The sequence below is a fragment of the Lagenorhynchus albirostris genome, chromosome 8, assembly GCF_949774975.1.
Source record: "Lagenorhynchus albirostris chromosome 8, mLagAlb1.1, whole genome shotgun sequence".
NCBI classification, from domain to species: domain Eukaryota; kingdom Metazoa; phylum Chordata; class Mammalia; order Artiodactyla; family Delphinidae; genus Lagenorhynchus; species Lagenorhynchus albirostris.
The window spans coordinates 14711456-14726988 of record NC_083102.1 but is presented as its reverse complement, the minus strand read 5'-3'; the positions used below and the strand labels follow the sequence as shown (position 1 = coordinate 14726988).

The 15533-nt window shown below is 42.5% G+C and overlaps 1 protein-coding gene across 1 annotated transcript in view; it reads right to left on the bottom strand.

The window, feature by feature from the left end:
• Positions 1-4489: 4489 nt before the first annotated feature.
• Positions 4490-15533, bottom strand: part of KIAA1549 (KIAA1549 ortholog) — an 84169-nt gene continuing 73125 nt past the window's right edge. Inside the window, exons 18-19 of the mRNA XM_060156582.1 lie at positions 14153-14298; positions 4490-5545 (exon numbers count right to left, since the gene is read on the bottom strand). Coding sequence (XP_060012565.1) covers positions 5294-5545; positions 14153-14298 — 398 coding nt within the window. The 3' untranslated portion in view covers positions 4490-5293. The remainder of the gene's footprint in view (positions 5546-14152; positions 14299-15533) is intronic.

Here is a 15533-nt window from a genome sequence, read left to right as displayed (position 1 = left end):
TTGAGACCAGCAAACCATGATTGTCAAGTTCAAACTGCAGTATTGAGCCCACGAATGCCCTCACTTTACTCTGCATATTTTCGTACATTAATACTCATAATCTAGGAATGAGGGTGCAGGAAGAGTCATAAGGACATGGGCATTGACAACGTCAGAGGAGACAAGTGGGCATCTCAGAGCGGCTCGGCTAAGCAGCCTTTCCCGTAAGGGCGAGCCTCGCCCAATCCCCATGCTCCCTAGACTGTGGTCCGGAGGAGGGCAAAGTGGAGAGTTTCTACTCCCCTTTTCTGAAATTAACCCTCTGCTGCTTAGAGCAACCGAGCCCATTGGTGGAGCCTCTGTTCCCCCTAGTGCCCCCTCCTCCTTCCCCACATCTGCAGGAGGAACAGTACAGGGAGCCTGGCTAGAAGCTGGCCCTGTACTCTTCCGACCTTGCACACTTAGGGGGTCAAGTTATGAATGCTGGGAATCTGCTGGACAAGAGAAGGGGCTATTCATGACGTTCCAAATTGTCCAGAAAGATTCCGTGGAATCAGGGACCTCGAGACCCAAATCCCTTCTACTTATCCACTCTTTCTTTAAATGTGAAGTGGCCCCAGAGCAGAAAAACCTAGAGGAAGAAGGAAAAGCAAAGAGCCTGCATGAGTATCTACCCTGTGGGAAAGGAATTTGGACAGAGTGCCTCAGAGGGAGACATTCCTCCCTTCTTTCACTTGCTCACTGGTTCCCAACTTGGTTTCATGTTTCCAAGGCATCTGATATTCTTTTCCTAAATGTCAATGCTGCTGCGTGGTAAGATAAATTGTCAAGTGTTCTGTTACACACACAGCATGGAATGAGGATCGTACCGTGAGGTTTCGGTTTTCAAGTCTTTTTCATAAAATTAGAGAAAGGAGTCCTAGTTTAAACAATGAACATCACCAAGGATATCAAAAGAAACCTGAAATGCACACACTCCTTGTACGCTAGGAAACAAGTGTAAGCCTAATACAGTCTATAAGTGTGTTACAGCAGTTGCTCAGAGAAACGCCTCTCACCTGTTACGAGAATATCCATGACGGTGCTGGATTAAACGTAAAAATGAAGTTCAAGTTACCATCCCATAAAAACGTGCTTTGAAAAAAAAAACCCAAAAAACGTGGTTTGTGTTCAAATGGTCTACGTGCAGGTGCAGAAGTAGACTTCTTCACGCTCCTGCCTGGAACAAAGGTGGGCTCTGGAGACTGGCTTTGGGGACTTGCTCTGGAGGTAGAAATGAAATGGCTAAAACATCTACAGTGAAAGCGGGCGTGGTACTTAACACTGGAGCCCCCTGCCCACCCACCCAGAACCTTAACCAGCTCTCCTTCCAACCAACAGATTCATTCATGTCTAGGAATCTCGTATGAAAGGGATAGAGAAGTGTATTTAATGATTAACTCCTGAAGTGCTGCAAATGCAAATCAGTGTCCAAGCGACTGGTTTGGTCACTGGAGCACTAAGTTGTGCAAACGCAGTAAACGCTGACCCTGTACACAGTTCAACAGGAGGCCCATGAAGCACAGAATTACCTGTTTCAGCCCGAAGCCTCCAGGTGTCCCTTCACCTGTGCCCTGCGTCACAGGCCTCATGCCCTGAAAAATCTGGTTGGCAAAAAACAGCTCAAGTCTGCTGCTCAAAAGCCACGTACCACCAAAAAGAAAACACGCTCTGAAATTAAGTATAATCTGGAGGAAAATGTGTAGGCAGCTGTAAAGAAGTCAAATATATTTATTTATAACCCACCTATGCTCCACAAAGGATTAAATGTGGCCGAATGGCTGACCCTTGAGATCTGCTCTAAGCAGTAGACCTCGGTGGAAGTCTCACTATTTTCACACTTGACACTGGTCACCCAGCAGTTCCTGGGACTCTCCCCTCCCCTTCAGAACGGGCCTCTTCCTCCGCCGACCTTCTTCCCAAGCCCGGTCATCTTCTCGCTGTGTTCCTGCAAATGTATCCTCATAGCATCACTTCCTCCTCTTATAAAACTCCCTCGACCGTGCAGTTAGGGATTTCGTCCCCATATTGGAGCGGATCAGGATCAAGGTTATTTTCAACGGCAGCTTCACCCACTTTCTCCATCCGGCTCTTCCCACACCATCTCACCATGCGCCTGGGAAGCTCCTGTCTTCCTTAAAGTAGCTTCTGACATTGAGTTCTCCCCAGGACCCCACTGTTTCCCCATGTGCAACTTCCATTCCTCCTTCTGAGTGCATAATGCACTTGTGTCCTTTCGGTGAATCTTACTGATGTTTAAACCACGTTATTTTTCCTTTTCTTCCATCTTCTATAGCCATGGGCATTGTCTGATTCAGATTCTAAGATCTCAGAAGGCAGGGCTCCTATTGACTTATTTGGTGCCAGGAGCAGGAAGATGCATGATAATTGAGAGTTTAACGGTGAAGGAAGTGAATTTAAAGCAAAGCAGGAGAGAGGAAGCGGAGTCACACGGGGCCTCTAGTTTTCCTCTGGTTCCCTCCACGGGAACTCGCTCACTGGGAGGCCACAGCAGATCAGATCACCCCTCCCACCGCAATCACACAGATAGTCTACATGCTCACAGTGCTTTGTGCTCCCTCTTCAAGGGACGTGTGCACGTGTGACCACATCTGATTCTCTCAATGAGAATTTTCCTGGGAGGCGGGCAGGGGAGGCCTGTTCTCGTTTGGCTGATGGGGAAAATGAGGCTTAGAGAAGGGACCTGACACAGCTAGTTAGTGATTGTGTAGATTCTGAAAATGATCATTTCTCCAAACAATCGTCTCTAAAACTCTGACTCAAATTTATAGCTCTTGTTATATAGCACTAGAACTTTTCAAAGAGGAAAAAAGAACAGACGCAAAATTTAACTTTTCATTTTGTGGTGTTTCAATAAATGAACTCCAGAGCCACGCGTGACTGCCACGAGGACCTTTCGTTACGTAGATCCCGTTCACTGAGTGGTGCTCCCCATGACAGCTAGTCTGTTCTGAGTCTCGTGATGGTCAAACTGAGTGCAAACTGAGTATGCTTTATGGCCAACACAAGAGTGCCGGGGATCCCACCGGCCTGCTCACACCCACCACACATCAGCGGTTGTTTATTCCACGTCATCTTTGGTCTTGACGTCGGTTTAAAAGTGTATCGGTTCTAAGAAGAAAAATACAGGTAGAATCTCCTTATGCTAGTTTGAAAGGCATCAAAACTGCTACTGCAGCCCCATTTAAAACAGAGGCCCGTTCCTGCCATGTACTAAGGAGGTAATCATGTTCGTACAATGTGCGTGTGAACACTGAGGACAAAGGGCAGAATGGGAGGAGAGGGGCCAGCATTTACCCCATCAGCTGGTACTCAATCTGAATTCACCGTAAGGTGTCCATGATAAAATGCTGCTTGGATCTCTGAAATTCTTAATTACACATTCAAGAAACCTGGTATTTTTCAATGACATGCAAGGAGAATCTCCACTCTGGGCAAGTCTGGTATTTAACCAAGACCAAGAGGTAAGAATCAAGCCCAGATCAGGGTCTTCTCTCCCCCGTTCTTTGGAGCCTGTGAGGGTCGCCTAAAAAGGAGTTCCCATTCCTTTATTTAGCATCCTCAAGAGACTTGTCCTCCTGCACTCCCCCTTTTTCAGAGGTGCAAAGATGAACAATGGCTACATTTTAACTTCCCAGAACCAACTTCCCCTGGATCGTGAGACTCTGGGTCTATACAACAGGCTTAATTAAGGAAGGGCTGAAACATGACTCTGAAAACCCAATGATTACACTTTAGGAACCCGTTTTAGCTGCTTCAGGGTTCTTAAAATTTGACACAGATACACAGATTTTGACCAGTCACAACCCCGTGTTCTGCCTGTGTATCTGTTATTTAGTTAAAGATATTAGTTGATCTACTAAAAAAGGATTCATGGAAATTCTAAGTCTGTTTTTCTTCTTCATTTCACTCAGGTCCCAGAAAACAGAACAGCCCTTGTTACTCTATTCCTTACTCCACTTTGGGAAGGGGAGACATGTTTCCTTCAGGGGTCAATCTCAAGTGGGAGGACCCCTCTGTTGGGCCCAAAGACGGTTTTAACAGTCACTAGACGGAGTCAGGGACAACAGAATCAGAAATTAGAAGGAACATTTTTTCTCCCTCGTGGTCTCAAAGCTCTTCTTTCCTTTCTTGACTCATTACGAAGAGGCTGAACGGAACTCAGTTTCATTTCCAGGTCTCGAACACAGGGAATGTGATTACCATGAAGGCATCCATAGATAACCAACCATTCAGTGGTCCTAGGAATTCTGACAGATCATTTTCGCTTATGTAAGATTTCTCATTCAAACATAATTTGGGAGCAACTCATCAGCAAAGTGCAAGGATCCATTAGGACCTCCTGAAAGCCTCTTTCTTTAGGCCTGGCCTGGATGAAGACATGTACTCAAATGAGATGCAATGAGCAGTTGCATGTGTCCGATTCACAAACCACAAATACAATTAAGAATGTAAATCTAAACTTTGATATGTATTTTGAAAAACCAAATAAATATTAAGCTTTTTCCATTTTGGGAGGCTTTTTTTTTCCCCCTTTCTAGAACAAAATGAAACCTTCCACATATCCTTCCACTGAGAAAGCCAAAGTTGCATTTCACAGACGACGTGAAGGGCTCTTGGAGCTGTAGCACCAGAAGTAGAAGGAAAATGCAGTCGATGGCTTCGTTTGGAATCATCAGGCTCTACAATCTAGCATTTGGTTTCTCGCTAGTAGCTCTTTAAATTCCCAAACAGTCTTACTATTCATGTTGTTAATATTACTATTAAAATAAGTTCCTATGGAGGAAAAGAGGGAAATTAAGTTGTGAATGTCTTCAACTCTCTTTTCTCAGAAAACAAAGCAGCAGGTTCATTGTACAAACCAGTCTGAATCACATCTTCCCACGGAAATACTAGATTCCTTTAATCCCTACACCATCTACACATTTTCATCTTTCACCTTTAAAAAAGAGACTAACTTAGTCACTTCATTAGCTTAGAATCGTGGTTCGTCTTTCGTGAAGTGCTGCTGGCTTTTAGCCAAAAGTACATACATTTCAACTGAACCCAGGTGGTCACAAAATTGCCAACGTATTAAAAACATCATGAGCTGTCACGTGACTTATGGCATCTTTTACAATTGCAACTCGTTCCCTTACTTGGGCCCTCAGCCCAGGAGATGCTTGTCCTCTTCCAGACACCTGCTCAGTTGATTTCCTTTTAGTCTTGCTTCCACGGGAAGCGGATACTTGGCAAATCTGCAAGGTGGGGCCGATCAGCTGTGGAAGTTCTGCACGGTGGTCTGCTTCTGGGATAGCCGGAGCAGCTCCTCGCGGATAGCTTTGATGAGAGAGGCTGAGGAGTGGCTGGGCTGGAGGTCTTCCGTGGAGCTGGCAGGGTAGGCCAGCCCGGCGCCCAGCAGCCCCCTGTGCGCGAGGTTCCCAGGAGGAGCCGAGGGCTCCCGACCTGAAGTCCTTGGCACCTGGAACAGCGGTGACGAATACTCCTGATGTCCGAGCACATGTGTCTGAAAAACATGGCAAACGTTACTGTACTTCCCACGTGAAACCAGAAGGGAAGATCAGATGCAAACTGGCATTGGACGTGCTCTGCCCATCTCCCACCCAACAACTCAGCCTCCCAGGACAGGGATGGAGAGAAGTAACTGCAGACAAATTGCTCGAGGGAGAGCAGTACAATAAAGAAGCCCATGAAACAAGGGCCTAGGGACTTCCCTGGTGGTCCAGTGGGTAAGACTCCGTGCTCCCAATGCAGGGGGCCCTGGTTCGATCCCTGGCTGGGGAACAAGATCCTGCATGCATGTCGCAAATAAGAGTTCACATGCCGCAACTAAGAAGTCCATATGCCACAACTAAGAGTCCACATGCCACAACTAAGAGTCCACATGCCACAACTAAGACCCAGCCCAGCCTAAATAAATATTTTTTTAAAAAACAGAAAACAAGGGCCTATAAGCACTTGCTTAAAGACAGACAGAAAGAATGAATGTGGAGTCGGCCCCACTGGCTAATCCCTGCGCTGCCGTGTGTGGAAGTGAGTGGGCTGCTGGGGAACCAGGAAGGGCCCTAAAGAGCTGGACAGAGAGGGAGGCCAGAGCAGCCCACGGATGGGAAGGTTGGATGAAGATGTCTGCTCAAAGGGATAAGCACATATTGGCAGACGGACCGACGGGAACAGCAACTGCCTTTGCTCAGAGTCCAGAGCCCAAGGAAGGTGTGATGAGAACACAGACTGGGCCCACGGGACAGCGACGAGACCACAAAGTCATCTTCCGTCCTGTCTGTCCGTGTGTCTGTGTATCAGTGCTCTGTAGAGCCTTTTCTTTAAAAAGCTATCTGCGCTAAAACATACAATAGTTTTGCTGACGTTGGCAAAATACAGATCAAGCATTCCTTTGAAAGAATTATACTTTTCAGTGATTTTTTTCCATATTTTTTCAATGAAAAATCTCTTTACATACACACACACACACTACGTCTGTGGTTTCACTTGTGCGAAGAGCAACCTGATAGCCTGGTAAACATGACAGTCAAGCCCTAGAAAAACTTCTACATTTCACTTCTCCACATCATGACCGAGAGGCCCTCTAAAAGTGCATGTCGGATTTGACGGGAAAACCCAGAACACCTCAGGAAGCTAAGCTGGGCACAGAAAAAGCAAACTGTCAGCAAATGGAAAGCAGAGACCTGAGACTATAAGGATAGCCATGTGTCTTTCAGGGGAACATATATCCTAAAGTTAATTTCTTTCCACTGAGTAAAAGCAACCAGTCACAAAGGGAATGTACTGTATCTGCTGGAAAAGCATGTAAGTGCAACGAAAGCTGAGGCAGAGTGATGAGGATAAAACAAAAAATATTATTTTGGTTTGTGTTTTCAAATTCATTAATTTAATCCCCTTCGGTATAAAATTCTTGAGAAAAATGAAAGCATTTGTAGAAATTACCGGTGCCCGTATTGATTCCATTCCTTTCAAGGAGTGACCACAGTGATAAGAAGCCTCCGAAAGATGACTTATGTATTGCGATGTCCCAAACAGTTTGCTTACGGCAAAGGCACCTACTCACGGTGGTTATAATGGAAATGACATTAACAAACCAACAATAAAGCTCAAATGGAGAGCAAGGAGGTATGTGAGATCAAGAATATTTATATAGTGATCACACCAAAGATCAAGTCCAGATTTTAGAGGTTCAAACACACTCCTTAAAGGTCAAAATTATAGAGGCAGAAAGTAGGATGGTGCTTGCCTGGAGTTGGGGGGAGCGGCGAATGGGGAGTTTGGGTTTAATGGGTATAGAATTTCAGTTTTTCAGATGAAATGAGCTATGGAGATGGATGGTGGGATCGTTGCATAATATTACAAACGCATTTAAAACCACTGAGGTGTACACTTAAAAATGGTTCAAACGGTAAATTTTATGTTGACCATAATTGAAAAAAATGGTAGGAAAAGTAACTGTTTCTTAGGCCTCTTGCAGATTTTTCATAATGAATATTGCTTTTATTATTTTTAAGTTTTTTTAATGGATCTTTATTGGAGTATAATTGCTTCACAATACTGTTAGTTTCTGTTGTACAACAAAGTGGATCAGCCATACACATACATATGTCCCCATATCCCCTCTCTCTTGAGCCTCCCTTCCATCCTCCCTATCTCATCCCTCTAGGTCATCGCAAAGCACCGAGCTGATCTCCCTGTGCTATGCTGCTGCTTCCCACTAGCTAACTATTTTACATTCGGTAGTGTATATATGTCAATGCCACTCTCACTTTGCCCCAGCTTTGCCCTCCCACCCTGTGTCCTCAAGTCCATTCTCTATGACTACATCTTTATTCCTGTCCTGCAACTAGGTTCATCAGCATCATTTTTTTTGATTCTATATATATATGTGTTAGCATACAGTATTTGTTTTTCTCTTTTTGACATACTTCACTCTGTATGACAGACTCTAGGTCCATCCACCTCACTACAAATAACCCAATTTCGTTTCTTTTTATGGCTGAGTAATATTCCATTGTATATATGCACCACATCTTCTTTATCCATTCATCTGTTGATGGACACTTAGGTTGCTTCCATGTCCTGGCTACTGTAAATAGAGCTGCAGTGGACACTGTGGTACATGTCTCTTTTTGAATTATGGTTTTCTCAGGGTATATGCCCAGTAGTGGGGTTGCTGGGTCATATGGTAGCTTTATTTTTAGTTTTTTAAGGAACCTCCATACTGTTCTCCATAGTGGTTGTATCAATTTACATTCCCAACAGTGCAGGAGGGTTCCCTTTTCACCACACCCTTTCCAGCATTTTTTGTTTGTAGATTTTTTGATGATGGCCATTCTGACTGCTGTGAGGTGATACCTCATTGTAGTTTTGATTTGCATTTCTCTAATGATTAGTGATGTTGAGCATCTTTTCACATGCCTATTGGCCATCTGTATGTCTTCCTTGGTGAAATGTCTATTTAGGTCTTCCACCCATTTTTTTAATTGGATTGTTTGTATTTTGATATTGAGCTCCATGAACTGCTTGTATATTTTGGAGATTAATCCTTGGTCTATTGTTTCATTTGCAAATATTTTCTCCCATTCTGAGGGTTGTCTTTTTGTCTTGTTTATGGTTTCCTTTGCTGTGCAAAAGCTTTTACATTTAATTAAGTCCCATTTGTTTATTTCTGTTTTTATTTCCATTTCTCTAAGAGGTGGGTCAAAAAAGATCTTGCTGTGGTTTATGTCAAAGAGTGTTTTTCCTATGTTTTCCTCTAAGAGTTTTATAGTGTCTGGTCTTACATTTAGGTCTTTAATCCATTTGGAGTTTATTTTTGTGTATGGTGTCAGGTGATGTTCTAATTTCATTCTTTTACATGTAGCTGTCCAGTTTTCCCAACACCACTTATTGAAGAGGCTGTACTTTCTCCACTGTTATGTTCTTGCCTCCCTTGTCGTAAATTAGGTGCCCATATGTGCGTGGGTTTAACTCTGGGCATTCTATCCTGTACTGTTGATCTATATTTCTGTTTTTGTGCGAGTACCACACTGTCTTGATTACTGTAGCTTTGTGGTATTGTTTGAAGTCAAGGAGCCTGATTTCTCCAACTCCATTTTTCTTTCTCAAGATTGCTTTGGCTATTCGGGGTCTTTTATGTTTCCATACGAATTGCAAAATTTTTTGTTCTAATTCTGTGAAGAATGCCATTGGTAGTTTGATAGGGATTAAACTGAATCTGTAGATTGGTTTGGACAGTATAGTCATTTTCACAATATTGATTCTTCCAATGCAAGCACATGGTATATTTCTCCATCTGTTTATGTCATCTTTGATTTCTTTCATCAGTGTTTTATAGTTTTATGAGTACAAGTCTTTTGCCTCCTTAGGGAGGTTTATTCCTAAGTATTTTGTTGTTGTTCTTGCGATGGTAAATGGGATTGTTTCCTTAATATCTCTTTCTGATTTTTCATTGTTGATGTACAGGAATGCCAGAGATTTATATGCATTAATTTTGTATCCTGCAACCGTATCAAATTCACTGATTAGTTCTAGTAGTCTTCTGCTGGCATCTTTAGGATTCTCTATGTATAGTATCATGTCATCGGCCAACAGTGACAGTTTTACTTCTTCTTTTCCAATTTGTATTCCTTTTATTTCTTTTTCTTCTCTGATGGCCGTGGCTAGGACTTCCAAAACTATGTTGAATAAGAGTGGCAAGAGTGGTCATCCTTGTCTTGTTCCTGATCTTAGTGGAAATGCTTTCAGTTTTTCACCACTGAGTATGATGCTTGTTGTGGGTTTGTCATATATGACCTTTATTATGTTGAGGTAGGTTCCCTCTATGCCCATTTTCTGGAGAGTTTTTTATCATAAATGAATTTTGAACTGAATTTTGTCAAAAGCTTTTTCTGCATCTATTGAGAGGATCATGTGGTTTTAATTCCTTAATTTGTTAATGTGGTGTATCACATTGATTGATCTACGTATATACTGAAGAATCCTTGCATCCCTGGGATAAATCCTACTTGATCATGGTGCATGAAGCTTTTAATGTGTTGTTGCATTCTGTTTGCTAGTATTTTGTTCAGGATTTTTGCATCTATCTTCATCAGTGATATTGGTCTATAATTTTTTTGTGTGATATCTTTTGCTGGTTTTGGTATCCGGGTGATTGTGGCTTCATAGAATGAATTTGGGAGTGTTTCTCCCTATGCAATTTTTTGGAAGAGTTTGAGAAGGATCAGTGTTAGCTCTTCTCTAAATGTTTGATAGAATTTGCCTGTGAAGCCATCTGGTCCTGGACTTTTGTTTGTTGGAAGGTTTTTAATTACGGTTTCAATTTCATTATTTGTGATAGGTTTGTTTATATTTTCTAATTCTTCCTGGTTCAGTCTTGGAAAATTGTATCTTTCCAAGAATTTGTCCATTTCTTCGTGGTTGTCCATTTTACTGGCATATAGTTGTTTGTAGTAGTCTCTTATAATCCTTTGTATTTCTACAGTGTCAGTTGTGATTTCTCCTTTTTCATTTCTAAGTTTATTGATTTGCATCCTCTCCCTTTTTTTCTTGATAAGTATCTTCTCAAAGAACCAGCTTTAATTTTATTGATCTTAGCTGCTGTTTTCTTTGTTTCTATTTCATTTATTTCTGCTCTGATTTTTATGATTTCTTTCTTCTACTGACTTTGGGTTTTCTTTGTTCTTCCTCTAGTTGTTTTAAGTGTAGGGGTGGATTGTTTGAGATTTTTATTTTCCTTGAGGTGAGACTGAATTGCTATAAACTTCCCTCTTAGAACTGCTTTTGCTACATCCCATAGGTTTTGGGTCATTGTGTTTTCGTTATCATTTGTTTCTATGTATTTTTTTATTTCTTCTTTGATTTCTTCAGTGATCTCTTGGTAACTTAGTAGAGCACTGTTTAGCCTCCATGTATTTGTGTTTTTTACAGATTTTTCCCTGTAACTGATTTCCAATCTCATAGCATTGTGGTCAGAAAAGATGCTTGATATGATTTCAATTTTCTTAAATTTTCTGAGGCTTGATTTGTGACCCAAGATGTGATCTATCCTGAGAATGTTCCATGTGCACTTGAGAAGAAAGTGTATTCTGCCACTTTGGGGTGGAATGTTCTATAAATATCAATTAAATCTATCTGGTCTATTGTGTCATTTAAAGCTTTGTGTTTCCTTATTTTCTGTTTGGATGATCTGTCCATTGGTGTTAAGTGGAATGTTAAAGTCCCCTACTATTATTGTGCTACTGTTGGTTTCTCCTTTCATGGTTGTTAGCATTTGCCTTATGTATTGAGGTGCTCCTATATTGGGTGCATAAACATTTATAATTGTCATATCTTCTTCTTGGATTGATCCTTTGATCATTATGTAGTGTCCTTCTCTGTATTGTAATAGTCTTTATTTTAAACTCTATTTTATCAGATACGAGTATTGCTACTCTAGCTTTCTTTTGATTTCCATTTGCATGGAATATCTTTTTCCATCCCTTCACCTTCAGTCTGTATGTGTCCCTAGGTCTGAAGTGGATCTCTTGTAGACAGCATATATATAGGTCTTGTTTTTGTATCCATTCAGACCCATTTTATATGGGTATTGTTTTTGTATCTGTGTCTTTTGGTTGGGGCATTTAATCCAATTACTTTCAAGGTTATTATTATGTATATTCTTATTACCATTTTCTTAATTGTTTTGGGTTTGGTTTTGTAGGTCCTTTTCTCCTCTTGTGTTTCCCACCTAGAGAAGTTTCTTTAGCATCTGTTGTAAAGCTGGTTTGGTGGTGCTGGAGTCTCTTAGCTTTTGCTTGTCTGAAAAGCTTTTGATTTCTCCATCGAATCTGAATGAGATCCTTGCTGGGTAGAGTAATCTTGGTTGTAGGTTTTTCTCTTTCATCACTTTAAGTATACCCTGCCACTCCCTTCTGGCCTGCATAGTTTCTGCTGAAAAATCAGCTGATAACCTTATGGGGGTTCCTTTGTATGTTATTTTTTGTTTTCCCTTGCTGCTTTTAATATTTTTTCTTTGAATTTAATTTTTGTTACTTTTTTTTTTTTTAACATCTTTATTGGAGTATAATTGCTTTACAATGGTATGTTAGCTTCAGCTTCACAACAAAATGAATCAGTTATATACATACATATATTCCCATATCTCTTCCCGCTTGCGTCTCCCTCCCTCCCACCCTCCCTATCCCACCCCTCCAGGCGGTCACAAAGCACCGAGCTGATCTCCCTGTGCTATGCGGCTGCTTCCCACTAGCTATTTACTAATTTTTGTTACTTTGATTAATATGTGTCTTGGTGTGTTTTTCCTAGGGTTTATCCTGTATGGGACTCTGTGCTTCCTGGACTTGGGTGACTATTTCCTTCCCCATGTTAGGGAAGTTTCGACTATAATCTCTTCAAATATTTTCTTAGACCCTTTCTTTTTCTCTTCTTCTTCTGGGATCCCTATAATTCGAATGTTGGTGCATTTACTGTTGTCCCAGAGGTCTCTGAGACTGTCTTCTTTCCATTCTTTTTTCCTTATTCTGTTCCTCAGCAGTTATTTCCACCATTTTGTCTTCCAGCTCACTTATCCGTTCTTCTGCCTCAGTTACTGTTATTGATTCCTTCTAATGTATTTTTCATTTCAGTTATTGTGTTGTTCATCTGTTTGCTTGTTCTTTAGTTCTTCTGGATCTTTGTTAAGCATTTCTTCTATTTTCTCAATCCATGCCTCCATTCTATTTCTGAGATTCTGGATCATCTTTACTATCATTACTGTGAATTCTTTTTCAGGTAGATTGCCTATTTCCTCTTCATTTATTTGGTCTCGTAGGTTTTTACCTTGTTCCTTCATCTGTGACATATTTTTTGGCTGTCTCATTTTTTTTTTTTAATGAGTGGGATTGTGATCCTGTCTTACTGGTTGTCTGGCCTGAGGCTTCCAACGCTGGAGTTTGTAGGCTATCGGGTAGAGCTGGGTCTTGGTGCTGAGATGAGAGACCCCGTGAGACCTCACGCCAACGATTATTCCCTGGGGTCTGAGGTTATTTGCTATCCAGTGGTTCTGACATGGAGCTCCCACCGCAGGAGCTTCGGCCCGGTCCCCAGCTCATGAACCAAGATCCCGCAAGCCACGTGGGGTGGCAAAAAAAAAAAAAAAAAAGAGAGAGAGAACAATAACAAAGTAAAAAATAAAATTAGACTAGGAAACTAACAGATATGTTAGAAAGAATATAAAAATAAAAATATAGATGAATCAACAACCGGAAGGTACAATGGAACCACAACAGTAAAAAAAGAGGAGGAGGGAGAAGAGAGAAAAAAAAAGAAAGAAAGAAAAAAAAAGAAAAAACAGGGAAAAGGCCTTGGCTGTGGAGGGTGGGGCCTAAGCAAGGGCTAGGTTTGGGCAAGTGGGCAGGGCCTATGTTGAGGACCCACAGGGCTGGAAAAGGCCCTGGGGGCTGTGGGGGGCAGGGCTTAGGCTCAAGGAACAGAAGGGGCCCAGGCGTGCCCCCCAACCCTGTTCTCAGAGGGCAGGGGACCTCATATGGTAGACCAGCAGGCTCCCCATGCCCAAGTGGGCAGGGCAATCGCCCTCCGCTCCTCTCCCGCACCTCCTGGAGGGCCCCTCCCGCCTGCCCCTCCTGTTCTCCCCAGCCTCAGGGGCACCAATCCTGCCTGGCCTCCACTTCTCCTTCCCCCTCTGTCCCTCCACATCCTACCGGTTCACTTGGGGGTTCCTCCCATCTCCTTGGATGTCAGGGTCCCCACCAGCAGCCAGCAGATGCCCTAGTTGTGAGGAGACGCTAACTTGGTGTCTTCCCACACCACCATGTTGACTCCGCCCTCTTAAGTTATTTTTTAAAACTCACTACTTCAAGCCTGAAAGCTACCTCAAGAAAAATTATATACTTTCCCAAATTTCAATGCCAATACTCTCCCACTCTGGTCAGAGGGAATTTCCCATCTACAAACTGCAAGAAAAAAACACACTCAAGGGGGAAAAAAGTGAGGGGAGTTAAAACTTTATGTAGGTTTTAAAAAGAGATCCCCCGAGCAGAAGCAGCAGCAGCTACACTAAGTGATCATGTCTGAATTCTCAATGACGATCCCAACACAAGGTACTCACAGCCTCTCTCCGGCCAGCTTCATCCTCCCCGTACGAAGGCCAGCCTGGTCCCCCATACTGGCTGCCTCTGCCGGGTTGGATTTCCACTGGCTGAGCTCCAATTCTGCTGGCAATTCCCACCTGTGTCAGGTGCTGGATCTGGGAGCCTGGAGGAACACAATGAGTGGCCCAGTGAACACTGGTAGGGGGGTGAGGCTGCCCAGTAAGACACTTCGGTTCTGACCACAGCACGCCCTGGGGATACGAGCATTGCTCAAACGTGGCACCAATTCTACCTCCAGAGAAGACACTTCCTAAGAAAAACAGACCATGAGTTTCTGGGTTTGCAGGCTTTTACTTCCTTTCAATACAGTGGCTAATAGTGATGTTCATATTTTCCCAGCCAGACATCAAAGGACTGGGAATAAAGGGCATAACAGAGGGCCCTTCCATTCATTTCTGTAGAGGCTACAAATAAGGATGACCTTATCGATTCAGAAAAAAGGAGTGAAAGCTGTTGGAGCCACGAAGAAGCTGAAACCTGGTTCTTGCTTATGGCTTTCAGACTAACAAGGGGCTGAAAATACAATATGCTTTTGTTTCCTTAACAGGCAGAGTGTGAATTCAGAATGTTAAAGTACATTTTTGTTACACTCACATTGTTTTCATGACTTAGTCATATCATAATTAAAAATTTAACGCCACCCACCCAGCCTTCTCATTGAGGTATACTTGATAGCAAAGACAGATGATCTCTAGCACTCATTCTACACTCAGACTCACTATGGCCTTGTGTGGCTGTGAAAGCCAGGCTTTAAACAACATATTTTTCTCCCCCATCAACGTCGGCATACGGAAATATCTCTTTTCAACAGATGGAGGGAGGAAAAACAGATCTTTAAACACTGTGAAATAAAATACCAATTTACAAATGCTCCTAGGATCATCTAATTCATCTGTGATGCTCAGACTGGTCCCACAAAGGTTCAGGGTTTTCACAGAGATAAGGGAGGTGGCCCCCTCCATCTTCAAGTCTACTCCTACTCTAGTTGCCTAATTAACAGCCTCTGTTAATCAAATACATTTTTAAAAACGTACTCTGCAGGAGTGCTTGTCAGTTACTGAAGATTCATAACAGTATTAAAACTATTAAAACTATCAGTACTGTTTGCCCAACAGACATTGTTTGAGCAAATGTTGCAAAGAACAGAAATGCAGCACAGTGTTCCCCATCACTTATAAAGGTTCAGACAGCTGCATAGGGAGAAAAGCATACCTTTGTGTTAAAATTGTAACAGTAGTTGAGGTCACAGTTCAGGCAGGATTCTGTATCTTGCTTTGTTCACTTAACGAGACAGCACAAGCTCCCCCATGATTCAAGTGGCCCATCACCCCGAGCAAG